The sequence below is a fragment of the Mustela lutreola genome, chromosome 15, assembly GCF_030435805.1.
Source record: "Mustela lutreola isolate mMusLut2 chromosome 15, mMusLut2.pri, whole genome shotgun sequence".
Taxonomy (NCBI): domain Eukaryota; kingdom Metazoa; phylum Chordata; class Mammalia; order Carnivora; family Mustelidae; genus Mustela; species Mustela lutreola.
This window is the reverse complement of record NC_081304.1, coordinates 35,859,993-35,881,317: the sequence shown is the minus strand read 5'-3', so window position 1 is coordinate 35,881,317 and position 21,325 is coordinate 35,859,993. Positions and strand designations below refer to the sequence as shown.

Below are 21,325 nucleotides of genomic sequence, written 5' to 3'. Positions count from 1 at the left end.
ACTGAGCCACCCAGGAGCCCTATTTTCGATGACTTTCTGGATTCTTTTTTTTCCTTTCCTTAAACAAGCTACCTCTGCTGCTGATTCAACATGTTTCATTCTATTACATTTTTTTTTTTTTAAAGATTTTATTTATTTATTTGACAGAGAGAGATCACAAGTAGACGGAGAGGCAGGCAGAGAGAGAGAGAGAGGGAAGCAGGCCCCCTGCTGAGCAGAGAGCCCGATGCGGGACTCGATCCCAGGACCCTGAGATCATGACCTGAGCTGAAGGCAGCGGCTTAACCCACTGAGCCACCCAGGCGCCCTCATTCTATTACATTTTTAATGTGTATTCCTGTTTTTGAGAATTTGATCAAAGAGCTATTAAATTCTTTTAGTATTAGAATAGCAAGAGTAAAAAAAACCTCTTGCCAAAACATGATTGAATTTCACAGGGTAAGAGTCCACGTTCATTGAGCATTTACCAAGGAACTCACAGACTTTTATATACTTCATTTACTTTAAGATAAGGCTGAGAGGTAGGCATTCTATTTTTAAAGATAAACAAAGAGGGACTAAGGGTGAAGGACCCAGGGCCAACTGCTTCCTTGGTGACCTCCCAAAGAGACAACCCAGCGATATCCCTGGTTTCACAGCGCCCCCTAGAAAGCCAGGATAATTTGAGGCATTATTCAATGGTAAGTCTACCTCTTCACTTTATCTCTTGAAGATTTTCAAGAAAACTACTGTAAGATCTCCTTCATCAGGTCTCCCTTCACCACTAGATCTCATACACACCCTCTTCCCCCACACCAGTGCCTTTCAAACAATGTCCTAATTAGGGATGTGAGCACCTGGTCACAGCAGGGATCTTGTTCTACCTTCAATGGTTTCCATTCTTGGCTCTTTCAGAGATGGAGAATCCACTCTATTGTCAGGTAGGTATTATTCAAGTAGGAGAATTAAACAGGGTTACAGAGAGAAAGACTGAAAAATCTGACTTTTCCGGTGTTTACTTGTATAGAGGAAAAACAGCACAAAGATGCATCCACAGTATTTAATTTGTTTGGATAATAGTTACAGATAAACAGGTACACTCCATATACAATTACCAATACTTTTTTATACAGTTCATATTTCAGTACATCAACACTATTTTATTTACACTCTATTTATGTACATTAACATCTTTCTAAAGTCAGTGCATTGTCAACAAGTTTTATACAGTAATTTACAAGGTGAATGTAGTTAATAGTTAATAAATTTTCTGCTAGTCATGAATTAAAAAATTAATTACAACCAATATAACAAACACAGATCAAACAACATTAGTAGATTGTGCTACCTGCTTAAATAAAACATCTGTAAGGAAATTATTTTAAATCTTCCACTTTTTCATGGGACTTGTCCAGGTAGAAATGGACAGATTTTTATATACTGAAATCATGAACTATAAAGCCTGCATTTTGTCTGACTTCATCATATTTACCATTTAGGCCATTTCCTCTTACTTGTAATTACAGTCTTTTTCTGAATAGGGTTTCAACTTACATATCCATTTAAAACAACCTTTCCAAATGCTCTGAGAAGAACTGGATAATAACCGGCCTCAGATATCAGAACACAAATGCTCAATTACATTGGTACCTACTATCTGTGAGGAAGGGAAGTTAATGAAATCTGACTATTAATGAGAGTCACTCCCAAGGTCCAGATGAATGAAAAAAGACTGGGGAAAAGGGTAAATATTTACTTCATATATATTTAAAAACAACACAGGGGAAAAAAATGATGCTTAAAATAAATAACATTTATACTTTTGTTCCAGTTTTGAATTATCAGAGAAAAAAAAATTAAGCGAGCAAAGAAACATAACTTTTGATGACCACTACGGTGAAATTATTAAAAGAAAAAAAAAAAAGACACACACACACACACAGAAGGACAATACAAACAAAATAAAAGCTTGCTTCCTAAACCCACCAATTAAATTAAAAATACACACTATCAGTGCCTGGGATGAGTTTTGTTTTTTTAAGTTTAATATGATGGGGCAAAATACCCCCTATTCAAGTTAATTTATAGCCCTTACAGCCATCAAATATGAACATGTTTTAAAAAGTTCATTTGCATGTATTCTTTTTTTAAAGTGCAAAACAAAGAAACAAAGAACAAACAGCCCCTAGTTGTAAAACACCATCTACCTTTGATGTCACTTTCCTTCTCAGAAGCTCTTGTGCAATGTGGGCATGAGAGATGGTGCAAATATTGGCACAACTACTCTACCGCGCTTCAGCATGGGTGGGGGTCCATTTCTGAGGATACTTTAAGTGTTAAGTGTCCTCAAGGTAAGACACCTCTAAATGCAGGGCTACTTTAGCTGGGTTTCCCAGGATGCTTTTTCTCCCCTACAGGGTCTCTGACCACGGCCCTGGGTAGAAGGCACACAGCTCTTAAGAGAGTCTCCCTTCCGAACTGACCACTTCTATATGCCTCTGCCACGAATGACTGGTTGTGTCTCAAACATGAACACAGCAACAGAAACAAAAAGCAAGAAAGGCATAGAAAGAGGAGGGGAAATAGTTTAAAAAAATAAATAGAAAAACATTGTGTCCGTGCCAGAAGAATCCTTTGCACACCTTCTAATCTTGCTTTCTCCATCTTGTCAATATAATGGAATAAAACTTCAGGAAAAAGGAGGTAGCATATCATGTCGTCCCCAGACAACACTGCAATTTTTTGTCTGACTTTGACTCCAAGGAAATTCTTAGCATTTTGTTATGGTTATTGGTAAACTCTACACTCACTACATGTTTGTTTATATCTGGACAAGCACAATTTAGTTCTTATTTGGTCCCAGGTGGCTGGTGCCAAACCCTTTTGTTTACAGGCTAATGGTGGGCTCTGCCTGAAAAGTTCTCTACCAGAGAGCTTGTGTGAGACACTTCCAAACCAAAGTATTACTACTGTTATGTTAACTGCTATTTTAATTAGGATTTTTATTTTGTGCTTCAGGGTCACAGGATAAAATAACTACATTTAGCTTGCCTTTCAGCGACGCTTCTGCCAAATGTCAGCTCCAGGGCGCCGTCTCCCTCCCCACCAGCCTGTCTAGCAGCCAGAGCAGCAGCTCTACTGTAACACACAGTACTTTTTGTAATCGGACTCAAAGTCTTCATCCATGCTGCTCGTGTCTGCCATCTTTTTGCCATCGATCTTTGGCAGAAATTGTGCATAGTCTATCCCCTGCTGCTCATAGAAAAGGATGTAGGCAGAGTCGGTGTCAATTTCATCAGGGTGAAGCTCCTGAAGGGGCAAGAAAAGCCTTTAATAAAAAAGCCGTCCCTATGCAGGCTCTTAATCCTAGCTAGGGAAGGGAGCACCAACCCTCTTTAATTACTAAGCCAGACTGCTTCCAATCAATTTGATATTGTGGCTGCCTGACACTGGCCCTAAAATAAGTCCTATTATTCTCAATGTTTGCTTTGGGGAAAATATTATGACCATTGACAAAAGAATAACAAAAACCCATCACATCCTAATAGCTCAAAAGATAAGAACTTTTTCTCATTAACCAATACCTTCTTTTTCCTCACCATTCATGTTTTCATTCTCTACTCTGCACATCACTTTTGCTCCTTTAATACTGAAGGCACCTATATACTGACTCTAACTAGATTTATTTCCTGTTTGGGACAAAGTCCATTATTTAAACAAATGTCCCCTAGATCTGTTGACATTTCTGCTTCTTTTATTCAAAGACTGGGGATATTTACCTTACAGCTGCTGTCATTATAACAGTACCACTTGCTGTTTGGGTTTTTGGCATAAGTGACATAATGGCCCCCGCCCAGAATTCCTGAATGGCACTGCAAGAGAGAAGAAAGCAGACATATGTTAGTAGTTAACAGCAGTCTGGCCAGGGCGTGGTACCAGAACCCAATCAGGAAAACACCAATCACTTAAGTGATTAAGAAAAATGTTTTGGAATCACCTACCATTTTCTAAAAACAAAATAGAAGAGTCAAAATTTAAAAGCTCCAAATCCTACCATATTATAGTTGTAACTATTTTTTGAAAGGCAAAAATTCCTTAAGTGTACATAACCGTGAATGTCTTGAACCCGTGACTCCAATTATGATTACGTGATTATCCCCTGCTAACTTTGTCTATCACCAAGTTCAATGCCTAGCCAATAAGCAGGCCCTGAAAAAAATGACTGATGAATGAAGATGAGTGAACCACAGAGAAATGCCAATCATTCTGCAAACCATGTAACACACCACTTACCGAAATTGCATACAGATTATAAATAGGCTTCACATGAACATCTTCTCTTTGGTCATCAGTGCTGTCTTCTTCACTGTGGTTTTCAAGCTGACCATTGCTGTAGCCATTGCCACATGCCTCATGCTCATAAAGAAATCCATTGGCCAGAGCTACTTCATGGTCCTGAGGGGTGACCAGCTCAGTCTGGCTGCCCCCCAGCATGTGCCCTCGGCTCAAGGCATCAGCCAGCTCACAAACTTGTCCAGCCCCATTCTCTTTGCTGGCATCCAAGTTCTCCTTACTACTTGACAGTTTATTTTTGCTGCCGATCTGGGGTAACCGGAGCCTCCCTTTGCTCCTCCCTAAAGTCCTAGGGCTACTGTTAGGGCTGCTATTTTTGCTGGAGGGACAGCTAGTTCCGCTTTTTCTTGTTGAAGAAGGTGAACCTGTGAAAAGAAGAGAAGGAAAAGATTCATAAATCCAAATGTCACAAGTTTAACCAGCCACCAAATGCTAATTTTGAAGCCAACTTCACAAGTGTACACATAAAGGCAAATACAGGGGTGCTCTGACCAGCTACTTTTTATTCCTATTATGTAGTCAGTAAGTTACATTCTTGTCTTCCTCAGGCCAAGCCCCCACAGGCAGCAATGTCCTGAAAATGTAAAGTACCATGTAGGGACTTAAAAAGAGCAGAGAGATAAAAATGAAAGATGTACACGAGACTAATAAAACACTGTTTATCAACTATACTAGATTTAAAATAAAATAAATAAAATAAAATAAAATAAAGACAAACAGTAGAAAGATTAACAGGTCAGATTCAGGTCAAAACAGACAAGGAGACTAAGACATAGTACAAATACATATCCTCCTTCGTTACATTAGATTAAAGAACATGATCACCAATTATTAAGCACCTCCTATTGCTAGGCACAGTACTGGGAACTCTCTCTACTATCTCCACCTCTCACAACAATCTCATAAGTTAGTGGGTCTCAAACTTTTTGGTCACAGCCTCCCTCACCTCCTTATATACTCTCAAAAATTGCTGAAGACCTGTAGAACTTTTGTTTATGTGGGTTATATCTATCAGTATTAATCATATTAGAAACGAAAACTGAGGAATTAAAAAATATAATACATAAGCACATATTTCACTAATGTATCATCACATATCATGGTGGCTCTGACTCGACTACACATTTGGGGAACAAAAGCTGAAAAGGTGAATACTGACTCAGTAGTTTTTATGACAATCATTCTGCTCTTCCAGGCCCTCTGAAAGGGTCTCTCAGAGACCCCCTAGGGGTTCCCAGACTACACCGTGAGAACCTTTGCTGTATGAACAAGGATGACAACTATCATTCATGATCACCAGAGATATTAGGCATATATGGTGCTTCGCTCCTGATGAAACAAATCCTTAGACTCTGGGAACTTTTATGAATGAGAAAACAAATTTGGGGAGGCTGTATCTCTTGCTAAAAGTCACACAGGTGACTCAAACCTAGATAGGTCTGACTCCAGGTGGGTTCTTTCTACCTCATCAAGCTCCAAAGTGGAAGGCAGAGGGAAACATGAAGCCTACAGGGGTCCCAGGAAAGCCCCTCTGAGGGTGAGATCTGGGTGCTGTGAGTCCCCCAGGCTTCCTCACCCTTAGGGCTACTGACGATGTTTGCGCTGAGTGAAGATGGGCTCTTGCTCAGGAGGACATCCTCTTCGCCAGCTGAATTCAGAGCGTCCACTTTCTTCACATCTCCTCCTGGAACCCTGGGCTCGGAGAGGTCGTCCCCCTGGGGTGTGAGTGGTTTACGCTGACAGAGAGCCGGGTCTCTTGGTACCAAAAAAGCACTAGGGTCAAAACTTTCACGAGGAAATTTAACAATTTTCTGTGATTTTATCCATCGGCCGTTTACAAACTGAAATCGTTTAAGGTGAATAATCTGGAGAAGCAAAGGCAGAAAAAAATTACATTAAAGGGTTTAGAAGATACAAAATTACATTTAAAACCCCAAGTCTGGGGCACCCTGGCTCAGTGGGTTACAGCCTCTGCCTTCGGCTTGGGTCGTGATCTCAGGGTCCTGGGATCGAGCCCCACATCAGGCTCTCTGCTCTGCAGCGAGTCTGCTTCCTCCTCTCTCTCTCTCTCAGTTATCAGTGGGGCCACTGGCCTTTAGATACATAGCTAACATGATAATCTCCATATTTCATACCCTGTGCATATCCTAAATTCTCCCCAAATTTCTGCAACATCGTAAGGGCCCATATTTGCATGTCTTCCCTTGCTTCCTAGGCCTGTGACCCAAACTGACGTTTCCCTTTTTCAAGCATCAGAGAAGACCCCATCACAAATATACTTCTGTCATGAAGACAAAAGACTATACTGAATGTTTTGAAGAAAAATGGATGAAACTTACCCAATCTCCAGTAGGAGGCCTCTCATTTCTTACCATATCCTTTAGTTATTACCAGGGAGTTTCACTGTCCTAAAAAGCATAAGAATCTCCCTTTTCCTTTGTGGCTTTGCTTTTCTTTTTCAAGAGCAACAAATTCCTCTAATCTTACACAGTTTATTATACAACCTAGTGTGGGCACAATCTTTTGAGTGGCTACCTCTACCCTAAATGTTAGTTAATGCTAACAATTTATTGTCTATATAAAGAGAAGCCCTTCCATATACTGGCATATGGATCTACAGAAGCCCAACAAACTCTCAAGGTAACATATATTCTTTAAATATATGTCTTTAAAGACATCAAAAACATAGTTTTTATATAAATGCCTTTACTGCATATGTTCTATGTGATTATTATACACGTATATATAATTATCAAAACTCCTCAAACTGGGGGTGCCTGGGTGGCTCAGTCATTAAGCATCTGCTTCAGCTCAGGTCATGATCCCAGGGTCCTAGGATTGAGCCCCACATTGCTTCTCCCTCTCCTACATCCCCTGCTTGTATTCCCTCTCTCAATGTGTCTCTGTCAAATAAATAAATAAAATCTTTAAAAAACCCACAAAACTTCCCAAACTAGACATTTAAAATCTATGCATTTAATTTCATGCTAATTACACCTCAGTTAAAAATGAACTTTCTCCCTTCCCACCTACCTCTCCCAAGCCTCCCCCCTGCCCTTTTCCTCTCTTCCCAGAGTTCCCAACACTGGAGCTAGCTAATTTATGTTATTAATTTCCTGTTCCATCTTTTCCTCTGAAGTTGTTCTGGTCCAAGGAAAGAAAACCCACATTTGCAGACTCACAGAGTGGTAGGAAGAAGACATGAAGAAAAAAATACACACAAGGTCTGGTTAAAATATACCGGTGCCTTACAGTCACATTTGATATACTTCCATCCTTAAGGAAAAACACTTCCTTAAATGGATGTGAAGATCTGGCACTTCAAACTCTCCTGACAAGCAACAGAAGCATCTTCTCTATGAGGCAAAAGGCAGAAGTAGTAAATAACACGTACAAGAAGACACAGGCCCCAGTGCACCTGTGTGCTTGTGCTGTGGCCAGGCGACCAAACACAGTGGGACCGGAGATCGGGCTCAGCTGCTCTTCTAGGGTAGGGCCTAAGCTTCTCTCTCTACACCCAGAAGTGCTTTCACCTTCTCCTGAAGTTCGAATTCACCAGGAGGCACAACCTGCGGCGTTAATTCACCAGGAGGCACAACCTGCGGCGTTTCTCACACACTACATGGAACTATAGTTAATGATCTGTTTGACTTCTCTCTCCTTCTAGTCTGTATGCTCCTTCATAGCAGGAACTGGCAGTAATAATATGTGCAGAACAATTAATCTGGGTGCAACACATAAACCTTGCATAGCCAAAGTGTTTTGAACACTGTCACAGGAAAGGTCTTTTTATTCTCTAAAGTCATAAAATTCCTATTTGTGCATGACTTCCTTCCTTTATGCCAGGCTCCTGTGCTCTCAGAGGTAGGGCTGTAACATACCAGGATGGGGGGAAGCCTCCAGAGATCCAGCTTCTTGGTTGCCAAGCAGTGGGTCTTACACTTGGAACAGTAGTACATCTCATTTTCCCCTAGCTCCTCCTCACTGGTGAAAGCACGGAGACAGCTGTCCAGGTTGATGGGCTCAGCTTGTGCTCGCCGACTCTGTTCCACACTTTCATGCTCATCGACAACCTGCAGATGGAGGGGACAAAAGGAATGGCAGAAGGGGTGGGAGGGAAGAAGGGAGTTTAAAATGGTCCCATGGTTAGGCATCATCTGTTAGGTGACTGATTCTCATTTTATTCTACATGAGGAGAAAGAAAACATGACTCAAATGAGTCTGAGCAAATGCAGTGTTTGTACATTTACTTCCAAAATCACATCAATAACGTCCTGGATCAAATTTCTATTTATATGACCTTAACAGCTTTTCTTGAATATTCTCTGAACTTTTCAAGATGACAAAAACAAAGAATTGCCTGTTTGTTTTACAATTTTTTAATTATAATGATGTATTTTATCTAAAACAGTATCATTTCAACATGTGATCAATACAAGAATTATTGATGACATATTTTAGAGTCTTTTTTACTAAGTCTTTGGAATCTACAATCCTCAACTTAAATCAGGCACCTCTAAGTGTTCAACAGCCATATGCGACCAATAGCTATTGCACCTCTATTTTACAATTTTGAAATCCTAAAACAGCTTACATGTGCGCTCACCCTCAAACCAGGGGTGTTTAAGTTAAGCCATTCATTTTCAACCAGAAAGACATTATTAGCAGACTGCAGGCTTTACAGAGGCTAGGAGAAATATCACTGGAACACAAATGTCAGATCTGGATTAGATCAGAAAGGGTACAGAAAAACTCACCATAGAAGGGAACATATGAGAACATGAAACCCCACAGGATAGAACTCATTTGCATACTGGTGCCATGTCATATAGTTATCAGAATACCAAGTGTATCATCTGTCTCCTGCCTCCTGGGGCCTTTTTCTCTAAGACAGCAATAAAGAGATGGCAATAAAAGCAAAAGCAGTCTCAAAAAGTGCTGAACTTTGTTGAGAAGGCCCTTACTACCTGCCCAAACCTCTCTGGTCATATTAACCAGCACACTAGGTTCTGGAGTGAGAAAGACATACATGTAAGAGAGAGAGCGGAGGTGGACAGGTGTGCAAGTATGTGCGTTGGAGGTAGTGTGGGATCAGGAAGAAGGAGAGGAGGAGGTACCTAGAATGCAACAGAAAAGGAAGAATTTTGCCCTCTTCCATTCTTGGTAGCCACTTACAGCAACCCAGAACCACAGCGGGTGACACATAGCATCAGGACTACAAGTGCTACTGTGAGACTTCATACAGTGATCTTTTCATCCCAAGTCTGGACACCAAGTCCAACAATAGGTGTGTCTCTTTCTGCAAAGGGCACACACGTGTCCATTTACCGAACTTATTACTCACCCCATCCAGAGGTAAATTTGTTCTCTTTGCCTGAGGCAACTTCCCTTCTGTTTTCCTTCCTGAATTTATGATGGGAATACTGAGCTCCCTAGCTTACAATCTGGCATGGCTCAGGACATTCGGTTTACAAGAGGTTGCCATGTGTGACTTTTTCCCTACACGAGAGAATAGCTTAGTCACAGGCTGTCAACTGCTGGGGCTGACCATGCAGTTAATGGTTTCAGCATTGCATCACCAGCCATTTCTAAAGATCTATAAAAAGAGGAACTTAGAAAAAAGTTTTTTTCTTCCAGAATGAGAAATCTGGCTACTGATTTCTTTTCTGATACTAACTTTCATCATCTTTAGAGCTCGTCATTCGAGAAAAACTGACATGCTTCAAAAGAAAATATGTTGCATCATGGTTGCTAGAATCAGAGTAGAAAAACAGTAATACTCTTTTCTCTTAGCTGGTGAAACATTATCTCTATCAGGGATGCTTTATGGACAACCACAAATTGCAGAAGCTAGTAATGAATATTGATCTTTATTTGTTATATTTCTTATGGAACACACAGGCTACTGGAGACAGGGGGGACACAGGCTGATTAAAAAAAACCCCAATATCAATAAAATTTCCCTAAATGACAAAGATTCCCTTTTTACCTCTTGGGATCCATTCCCAGATCCTCTACCACTATTCGAATAATTTAAATCACTCACTGGCACCCTCTTTCTTCTTCTGCTTGAAAGCTCATCCTTAACACAAAACATAAAGAATAAAGTCATGGCTTCCTCATATGATAAGACTATTAGAAAGAGGGAGACATAAGAAGCTATCTAGTTCAACTACCTAATGAGGAATGTGAAGTCTAAACAAGTGAAAAAGAAAAAGACTAAGAGCAATTACCTTTTTTCCTGTTTACCAAATAAAACATTTACAAAGAAATTTTGGAAAAGATGGAAAATATAAAAAGGCAGGGAACCTTTTATATTCTTTTATTTATTTGTTTATTTATTTATTTATTTTAAAGATTTTATTTATTTATTTGACAGACAGAGATCACAAGTAGTCAGAGAGGCAGGAGGTTTTGGGGGAGCAGGCTCCTTGCTGAGCGGAGAGCCTAATGTGGGGCTCAACCCCAGGACGAGATCATGACCTGAGCCAAAGGTGGAAAGTTTAACCAACTGAGCCACCCAGGCGCCCCTTCTTTTACTTTTTTTAAAATGTAGGGTCCATGCTCAGCGTGAAGCTCAATGCAGGGCTTGAACCGAGATCATAATCTGAGCCGAAACCAAGAGTGGGACGCTTAGCTAACTCAGCCACCCAGGTACCGCCCCCTTTTATACAGATATATTTTATAAAGATTTATTTATTTATTTAGAGAGACAGAGAGTGTGTGAGGGGGGAGGGGCAGAGGGAAAGGGAAAGAAAGAGTCTCGTCTCAAGGTACCCTGTCCCCTTTTATATTCCCTTTTTTAAAAAAATTATTTATTTATTTACTCGACAGAGAGAGATCACAAGTAGACAGAGAGGCAGGCAGAGAGAGAGGGGGAAGCAGACTCCCCACTTAGCAGAGAGCCCAATGGGGGGCTCGATCCCAGGACCCCGAGATTACGACCTGAGCCGAAGGCAGAGGCTTAACCCACTGAGCCACCCAGGCGCCCCCCCCTTTTATATTCTTAATACAAAGATAAACACTGTCAAAATACTGGCAGATTTTCTTCTGTCCTTTTCCTAAATAGTATTCCTTTACATCAAATAGATTTTTCAGTATATGCAATTTTATACCTTGCTTTAAAAAAAAAAAAACCATGACATTGTTAAGTATCTTCCCATATATGACAGTAAAAAAATCCCTGGTAATGGGATACCTGGGTAGCCTGCTAAGCACCCAATTCTTCGTTTCAGCTCAGGTCATGATCTCAGGGTCATGAGACTGAGCCCCATGCAGGGTTCTGAGGTTGGCGTGGAGTCTGCTTGACTCCCTCTCTCTCTTGACTCCCTCTCCCTCTCTCCCTCTCCTTCATATACTTGCTCTCTCTCAAATAAATACATCTTTTAAATACCACCCCCTCCAGAACTCCTGGTAATCACTGTTTTCAATGACTGTATAATATTTTATCCAGCTAGTACACTATGCTTTATTTAGCCATTCCTGTAATGTGGGACAAATACAAGTTGTTTAAAATTTTCCTACTATTCTAAAAAATATTAGATGAAGAATCTGTCAGCAAATTACAGAGTATTTCCCTAGAATCAATTCCTAGAATCACTGGGATAAAATATATGGGTAAAATGTCAATTTAAACCAAGGGATCTCCTTTGTCTACGTGACTCCCCAAGCACACGCAGAAATCATGGGTAGGAAGAGAAGTTATAAAGAAAGAAATTAGTCATGTGGCCCCAGTCCCTAGCAAGGCAGGATATCTCAACAGCAAGTTGGTTTCCGTGGTATCCTAAGAGCATCACTGAAAGTGGAAATAGGGTGAGACTGAACAGGTCACGCAGGCCCTTCTTTCTAAAAGCAGGATGTCCTCTAGAGTTTTTCAGATTGTACACTGGAAATTTCCATCAAGAGCCACATAAATGTAAAAGCCACTACAATTCTTCACACGATTCTGTTCCTTTTACTTCTCCATCAGATTCGTTATATTTCTATCCAAAAGCTACCTAGCCAAATTACCCTTCAAATGATACTTGGCAAACATTTTTAGGAATGGAGTTAGTATTGTTTTTGAAGTATTATTTTCCAAATTTAAAAACTGCTCTGCCAGTAGAGGAATGCCAAGTGTAAGAATAGCCATTGAGATGTTCTCTTAGGTGTCCAGTCTTGAGACATTCAATCTTTTCCCTAAAATTCTTCTGACCACTATGCCCACTAAGAACCTCTAGCCCTGGGATGCCTTTGAGCTAAGTAACAGTGGTTATCAAATGTGGCAGCTTCAATAATAATTAATAAACAGGCAGAGAAAGATTTTTTGCTTGGTATGTGATGGCCAAACAATACAACATCTTAATTATACCCAGAGTTTCCAGATTTACTTATTATTAGTATTTTTGAAATATAAGGCCCCAATACAATTAACTCCAGAAGTGGGAAAACTGAAACATCCACGTAACCATGCCAGTATATTAAGTGCTATAGAGAATACCAACGAATATTCTTCTGATTCATGATTTAGATCATCTAAAACAGAAATGGCATAATACAGTTAAATTGGGAAAATGTTCACAAATCACAATCACCATCTTATGGTGGCCCTGAATACTTACCCTTTCCTGTGATGTTTGATAGCGGAGGTGAAGAGCTGTGGGGTCCCAATCCACAGCAATATAGGCATTTCCAATGAAAGCTCTGTCTTCCCCACAATCAATTTTACAGCCTCTGCAAAATCTAAAGGGAGGAAAATGATCTACTGAAGGATGGAGTCATTATGAAAGAATCTAAATTTTCGTTATCAGAAATATTCTCCCTTTCTTTCTTGGGTTCATAGTCTGTCATGGGCCTCTAACTTAAGACTGGTCAATGCATGAATATACATTAATATAATTATTATTATTTCAGGGAAGCATGCTTATCACTTCTCAAGTCTCTTTTTTCAGTGCAGTGGACAGCCATTTTTAATCCATATGAGAGGACTTTATGACAAATAAATGACATGGGAATTGGACATTTGAGATAATACACTTGTAAGAAAATTCTAAATTTAGTTATTTAATGCTCTGAGGTAGGATAACTCATCAGATATAACAATCCCTATTTCCTTGTTCATAAAGTGGCACGTTAAATAAATGCATATAAAGTTTTATGGGAGGGGAGGGACCATGACAAAGCCAAGGTTTCAGTGCTATTTAGGTTGTTTGCTAAGTCTATTACAGTTCTCTGAAGGCTGACTTCGGTACTCAGGTATTTTCTAAGCTGCAACAGTAATGACCAATCAATCTCCATAATTCTTCTAAAAGTAAAAAACAGACTTCCAGGGAAGTCTAGTAAGGAGACTATGTTCTACTGGGTTCAGAACTGCTAAACTGATTTGTATTTAAGGAGCAGAAAGTATAAAATAATAAATGTTGATCATAAACTATGAATTCGATGAGGAGCACAGAGTGTACAGAACCAGCTAAGGCTCAAGAGCAAAACTAAGCTATAGACCTCATAATAAGGAAAAGACCAGTAAAAAATTCCCAAGTTTATTTTAAGCTTCTCATTATTCAGTATTACTTCCAAAAACTGGAAAACTTTTAAGAAAGGTATAATATCTCAAGTTGCAATTCTACTAAAATTTTTCCTTTGCAGAAGATCACTTTACCTATACCATGGGCACCAAGCACAGGAGTTCCCATCTTTCTGCACAACTCGTAGAGTGAAGGGATATTGATAGCCCATACTGTCATCACTGAAAAAGAACATAAACCAGAGTATAAAAAACATTTCTGATTTGAGGTCTCAAATCCTTTTCATTTTCTCTTGAAGTAACCCAAGGCAGGGACATCTATCATAGCAGTAGGCTCATGACGATGGTTCGATCCTGGTTATCTTAACCCTTTAGCAGCAGCCCTGTACCAACCACACTCAGGGCTCCCACGCTGTATCCCTGCATACAGAAGGGCAGACAGACTAGATTGCCAGATGTCTCTAATAAGACAGTCCATGTGGTCCACGCAAATTTTATAAGAACAGCAAATTATGAAATCAAATACCAATTATGCTTCAGTTCTAATTCTATCATAAGATTTAACTCACATTAAACTAAAATAATTACATCTTTTCATGACAAGAGCATTGACATAGCACAGAAGGCTGAAAGGTCGTAATTTTTTTTTTTAAAGATTTTAATTATTTGACAGAGAGAGAAAGAAAGAGAGAATGCAAGCAGAGGGAGTAGCAGGCAGAGGGAGAAGCAGGCTCCCCACAGAGCAGGGGGAGCCCGATGTGGGACTTTTGGGTTATGACCTAAGCCGAAGGCAGTCGCCTCACCAACTGAGCCACCCAGGCACCCCCATAATGGTTTTTTAGAAGAGCTGACTAACCATATATTTATAAGCTTTCTTTTGATGTGGTACGAGAGGCACTCTTCTTCCCTGCTTTAACTACTCAAAGCTATAAGGTACATAACATTTTTAGAGTAATGTCTTTTAGCTGCAAGAGAGCCTTGAATTCTCCAACTTAAAAAAAAATTTATTCATCCTTTCCCCAATAAGAAGCAATGAAGGACAGCATATCTGGCAATTGGTACTGGCTACCACGTGGTTGCCAAAGATAATGAAACCACGATAAGGAATTTACGACCTCCAAAAATCTCAGTTCCAAATATCCTGCTTTGCAACGACCATCTCCTATCCTTTTACATCACTTACTCAAGTATTACTACTTTAACAATTCTTTGGCCAAACAGAACTTTCTTTTTTATTTACTTCTTATTTATGTATATTTTTTAAAGATTTTATTTATTAGAGAGCATGTGCCTGAGAGCAAGAGTGAGGGGCAAAGGAAGAGGGAGAAGCAGACTCCCTGCTGAGCAGAGTGCCTGATGTGGGGCATGACCCCGGGATCATGACCTGGACCCAAGGCAAATGCTTAAGTGACTAAGTCACCCAGGCCCCCAGGGACCGAAGAGAAATTCCTTATCACGGTCTTCAAATCCTCACTTTTCTTCTTGTCCACTGTCCCTCAAAATATTCTTTTATACAGATCCTCAATTCTAGGAATTTGTCCCTCTAATGTAAACATGCAAACTTACCGACATTAACGCTCACAAAAATGGAGTACTAGATGATGAAACCCCAGGTATCTGTCACCCGGCTATAATCATCATCAACTCTTGGGCACTTTTATTTCATCTATACCCTTACCTACCTCCATAAGATTCTTTTATTCCATTTAAAAAAAAAAAAAAAAAAAAACTATGCTAAAATATACATAAAATTTACCATTTGACCATTTTAAAGTATACAATTCAGTAGCATCAAATACATTCACAATGTTGTGCAACCATCACCACTATTCATCTCAGGAATTTTTCATCTTCTGAAAGAGAACTCTGTACCCATCAAGCAATAATAATTCCCCTACAGCTCTTCTCCCAAATCTTGGTAACCTCTAATCGACTTTCTGTCTATGAATTTCCTACTTGAGATATCTTATAAAAGTTAAATCACACAGTATTTGTCCTTTTGTGTCTGGCTTATTTCACTTAGTATAACGTTTCCAAGGTACATCTATGCTGTAGTGTGTACGGGAACTTCATTCCTTTTTATGGTTGGCAAATCCTCCACTGTATGGTACACCACATTTTGTTTATCCATTTGTCTGTTTATGAACATTTGGGCTGTTTCTACCTCTTGGTTATTGTGACCCATTAATTATTTTTGAAGGGAATTAGAGGCATTTTATCATTTTCATTAATATTTCAGTGTGCTATCTTTAAAAGGTCAACTCTTACTATCTTTTTTATTGCTTGTAGAAGCACTTTTTTCTTACCTATTCTAACCTCCATGCCTTCATCTACACTATTCCACTAAAACAGCTTTTGCAAAGGTCACCAGACTGCCATTTTATCAAGTCCAGTGGTCAGTTCCCAGTCCCCTTCTCAATCTCTCTGCAGCACTCAAAATTGACCAGATCTTCCTTTAAACACTTCTTCACTTAACTTCTGGGACACGACCTACTCTTGATTTTCTTCTTATATTACTTGCTGTTCCTTCTCAATCTCTTTTGTTGTCCTTTTTCAACCTCTAAACGTTGGAAGGGATCAGGAATTAGATTGTGGGTGTCTTCTCTAATTTTTACTCCCTAATGATACCATCTGGTCTCAAGGCTTTAAATATCAACTATTTGCTGATGACACCTATGTTTCTATCTCTAGCAAAGGACACTTAATTCTATTTCCTACTTGAAAATATAACCTACATCTTGAATTTAACTTGATTCCTGTCATCTCTTGCCCAAACATACTCCTTTCTCAGTTTTTCCATTCATTAAGTGTTAACACCATTCACAAACAAGTCCTAAGGCTGAAAACCAAGCTTGGATTTCTCTTTCCCTCATAGTCCATATCTAATTCATTAGCAAACCCTGGGAAAAGTCCTCATCAGTCAGGCTTTTGCTTCAAATTTAATCTTGTCCTACTGTCATTTTGTTTTTTGTTTTTTAAAGGTTTTATTTATTTATTTGACAGAGATCACAAGTAGGCAGAGAGGCAGGCAGAGAGACGGGGGAGGCAAGCTCCCCGCGGAGCAGAGAGCCCGATTCGGCCTCGATCCCAGGACCCTGGGATCATGACCTGAGCCGAAGGCAGAGGTTTTAACCCACTGAGCCACCCAGGTGCCCTGCCTACTGTTGTTTTTACTAAGCACAACATTCCTCAACTAAATTCTTTATTATTTGCAGTTTTCCCTTAAGATTTATCCTTAAGCCTTACCCTAGTCATCAAAAAAACCCCATACCATAACCTATCAGCAAAGAGAACTTCTATTCAGTTAACACAGAAGCTGAGATCTCACTTGCACTAAGACAAGATAATAAACAGCAGTTCAGTTCAGATCTAAGTAATGCATCGTGATCCCAACAATTATTACAAATAAATATATTTAGGAATCCAACAGAACACTGGTAGGAGGAATGGAAAGAAAACAGAAGATGTTTGTTTTCTTTACCTAAGACTTATGATATTATTCTGTGTTAAACTGACATAGTATGGAAACAATCTAACTGAATCATTTGTTATGGCATGGGAATTTTTTAGGGTACATATATAGAAATGCACATTAGAGGATACAAATTTCCTGGTGAATTCATAGTCTCTAGTTTTGCAGTAACAGAAGTCAAGGATATTACCTGAAGGATTTAGAGCATTAGCAGGAGAGATTTTAGGTAAGAGATTAGAGAATGAAAGGATTTTTTGACACTAGAATGTCTAGGTGATGAAAGGAAGCTGTATAGTCTCCTATTCAAAAGATCAAACCAAATGGTTGAATAGACTTGTTCAACAAGTGATTAACATAACATGGAGTTCACAGAAATTCTTCTTCTTCTTGAGTTTGGAAACCACAGGTCTAGGCTGATCCCCTAAACTCACCAATCCTGAGCATGGTTACTGGCTTCCTGAGGTGGGAGTGGGCTGGCTAATCGAGACACTTGAATCCAAACCGCATCATACAAGTCCTTCTTCCGGGTATGCACGGTACATGGAACAATCAATGGCATTCCAAAGAGGCTGGGGCGATTCTTCTGAGATGAAAGGAAATACAGTTCTGTCCTCATCTGTATGTACAAACAAAAGAGAAGGCTGAGAAGAGAGGCCTTTGATTCCTCCTTTTCATTCTTCTAAGACTGCCAGTAACAGACATCGTTATCATTTTCAAATTAGTACTATCACACCTCCCCTTATTGATAGAACCATTTTTTTTTTTTTTTTTTTTTTTTTTTTTTAAAGATTTCATTTATTTATCAGAGAGAGAGAGGGAGAGAGCGCGAGCACAGGCAGACAGAATGGCAGGCAGAGGCAGAGGGAGAAGCAGGCTCCTTGCCGAGCAAGGAGCCCGATGTGGGACTCGATCCCAGGACGCCGGGATCATGACCTGAGCCGAAGGCAGCGGCTTAACCCACTGAGCCACCCAGGCGTCCCGATAGAACCATTTTTTATTAATATGAAGAGACTGGTGATTTAAAGTGGAGTCACTGAAAGGTTGACGTATTGCCAGTTTCAGAGCTGTTGTCTATCAGAGATTTTCAGCATTTAATATTTTCAAACTAGTTTTCTCTGATAAATATTTCTCACACATACTGAATCATACATAAAAACTAGTGATAGTTTCAGAGCTCAAGGCTTTTAAAAGCAATTAAAATCCTTTCTCATGAAGTATGCCAGTAAACCAAAACTCCCTCAAAATGCAATTTTCTAGTAAGGCATTGATAGCTGCTGTTACAGCATAATTCTCAAACTTTTGGAAAGGTACAAAACCCAGCCACTTAATGTTATAAAAACTTATGCATCTTCCTAAAAGTAGCTGAGTGACTTTAGTCTTTTTTTTTTTAATTACATGATAAAAGGTACACTTTAAAAATATTTGCTTTTAGTAAGTAAAGGAGAGTTTTATGATATTCCTTAATATAGAGATACTACAAAGAAGTAGCTTGGAAATAGCTGCTTAATAAAACAAAAGTTTAATGTAATAGAAAGGTTAGCTAGAGTTCAGGATTACTGAAAAAAACTACCTAGCGGGTGGCTGGGTGATGGACACTGGGGAGGATATGTGCTATGATGAGTGCTGTGAATTGTTTAAGACTGATGATTCATAGACCTGTGCCCCTGACACAAATAATACATTATATGTTAATTTTTTTTAAAAAGCTGCATAGCACTTACGACATTTAATTCTTATTTATTTGACAGACAGAGATCACAAGTAGGCAGAGAGGCAGGCAGAGAGAGAAGGAAGCAGGCTCCCTGCTGAGCAGAGAGCCCAATGTGGGGCTTGATCCCAGGACTATGGGATCATGACCTGAGCCAAAGGCAGAGGCTTTAACCCACTGAGCCACCCAGGCGCCCCAGGGCATTTAATTCTTTAAGTATGGTCTCTGTGTAGTACTTACAGAAGCTAAATCAACAAATTAGAAACTTACTAAAGTTTATCTAGTTTCTAGGGGAAAAGACTTGCATCTCAGATTCTCAAGCATTTTATCTTGCCATTATTTATTTTTTTTAAGTAAAAGTTTTCAAAAGATTTTATTTTACTTTTTATTTTATTCATTTATTTGACAGAGGGAAATAGCACAAGCAGAGAGAGCGGCAGGCAGAGGGAGAAGAACAACAAAACTCCCGGCTGAGCAGGGAGCCTGATGCAGGACTCGATCCCAGGACTCTGGGATCATGACCGGAGATAAAGGCAGCCACTTAACTGACTGAGCCACCTAGGTGCCCCTAAAGGATTTTCTTTTTAAACAATCTCTACACCCAAAGTGGGGCTCAAATTTACAACCCTGAGATCAAGAGTCATATGTGCCACCAAATGAGCCAGACAGGCACCCCTTGCCACTATTTATTTAAGCTTATTAGTTAAATAGATGATACTAAGACCACATTTCATGTGTTGATGTTTTTAGAAGACTCAGAGAAATGTGGATAAATTCAGAACTATTTTAGAATTCGAAGTTTTAAAAACCTAAAAACGGGGATGTCTGGGTGGCTCAGTTGGTTAAGCCTCTGCTTTTGGCTCAGGTCATGATCCCAGGGTCCTGGGATCAAGTGCCGCATCGGGCTCCTTGATTCAGCATGGAGCCTGCTTCTCTCTCTGCCTCTGCCTGCCGCTCTGCCTGCTTGTGTTCTCCCTCTCCCTCTCTCTCTCTGACAAATAAATAAATAACATCTTAAAAAAAAATTTAAAAAAATTAAAAAAATAGAAACCTAAAAAACGTAGATTAGTTCTTCTCTACTTGAACTTCCACTATTCTTCCACTCTCAACAGATGACTTACTTAACTAAATAAGACTAAATGAGATCAGGGGCACCTGGGTGGCTCAGTGGGTTAAAGCCGCTGCCTTTAGCTCAGGTCATGATCTCGGGGTCCTGGGATCGAGTCCCGCATCGGGCTCTCTGCTCAGCGGGGAGCCTGCTTCCTCCTCTCTCTCTGCCTGCCTCTCTGTCTACGTGTGATCTCTCTCTGTCAAATAAATAAAATCTTTAAAAAAAAAAAAAAGACTAAATGAGATCAGCTAAGCAATGATCTCTTTCCTCTACTCTTCTCAGTTTAACTCTTTTCTAAACCCACACAAAAATGTCATCCTCTTGAGGATAACTTCTCCCAATACCTTACAGAGATTCTGCTCAGTTTCCCCTGGGATAACGCTCCCACTTTCCTACACCAGAAATTCTCCTTTTGCTCTCTCCTAACAACTTTTCCTCTCAGCTGAAATAACTCATTTGACCTGACTATGCAAAGAACTTCCTCATTTTTTTACTAGGTTACACTGTGAAACTGTAGTTTTCACTTTTTGACTTCTCTAGCCCATGTAAACTACTTTTTTTCTTTTAAATTGACTTGCCCTTTAGCTGTCATGTCAATACTATTTTTCTATTTCTCCCTTTATTTTTTGAATATTGCTTATGTTGCCTTGCCTTATTCCTTTTCTTTTTGTATCTTGTAGAAGGGAATAGAAAAAAAAACCCTACTTTCAAAGTAATTCAACCATGATAGCAATAAGGTCTGAAAGAAAGTGGCAGGGAAAATGAAGAAATGGTAAATTCAAGTACTTAAGTACTTTGAAAGAAGAAATTAAAGGGCATAGTGATGTATGAATATACGGTTAGAAGAAAAGGGGGGAAAAAACCTAAGTACACTCCCAGCCATTAGCTTTAGCATGGAAGAATAATGTTGCCTTTCACAAAAATGATAGGAAAAGGAACCTGACTTGAGACAGACAGATGGTAAAATCAAATTTAGGCATTCCCAAAGCAGCTGTCTAGATCATGAAGGTAACTGGAAACAGGAAACTAGTTAAATATGAAAATTAAGAGCTGACAATGTGGCTTTATGGCCCAATAATTATGAAAACCTGTACATAATGCTTTAGCATTTACCAAGCAATTATGTAACATATACATGATAATTGAAGAGAGATGTTTTCCAAGAAAGACTGAAAAAAAAGTACATCAGAGTTCTTAACT

General features: G+C 39.5%; 1 protein-coding gene across 2 annotated transcripts in view; it reads right to left on the bottom strand.

The window, feature by feature from the left end:
- Positions 1–1,025: 1,025 nt before the first annotated feature.
- Positions 1,026–21,325, bottom strand: part of USP32 (ubiquitin specific peptidase 32) — a 223,107-nt gene continuing 202,807 nt past the window's right edge. For both annotated transcript variants that reach the window (XM_059149812.1, XM_059149813.1), the window contains exons 27-34: positions 17,738–17,922; positions 13,970–14,056; positions 12,933–13,053; positions 8,214–8,405; positions 5,909–6,197; positions 4,273–4,697; positions 3,759–3,851; positions 1,026–3,288 (exon numbers count right to left, since the gene is read on the bottom strand). In XM_059149812.1, the coding sequence (XP_059005795.1) occupies positions 3,115–3,288; positions 3,759–3,851; positions 4,273–4,697; positions 5,909–6,197; positions 8,214–8,405; positions 12,933–13,053; positions 13,970–14,056; positions 17,738–17,922 (1,566 nt within the window). In that variant the 3' untranslated portion in view covers positions 1,026–3,114. The remainder of the gene's footprint in view (positions 3,289–3,758; positions 3,852–4,272; positions 4,698–5,908; positions 6,198–8,213; positions 8,406–12,932; positions 13,054–13,969; positions 14,057–17,737; positions 17,923–21,325) is intronic.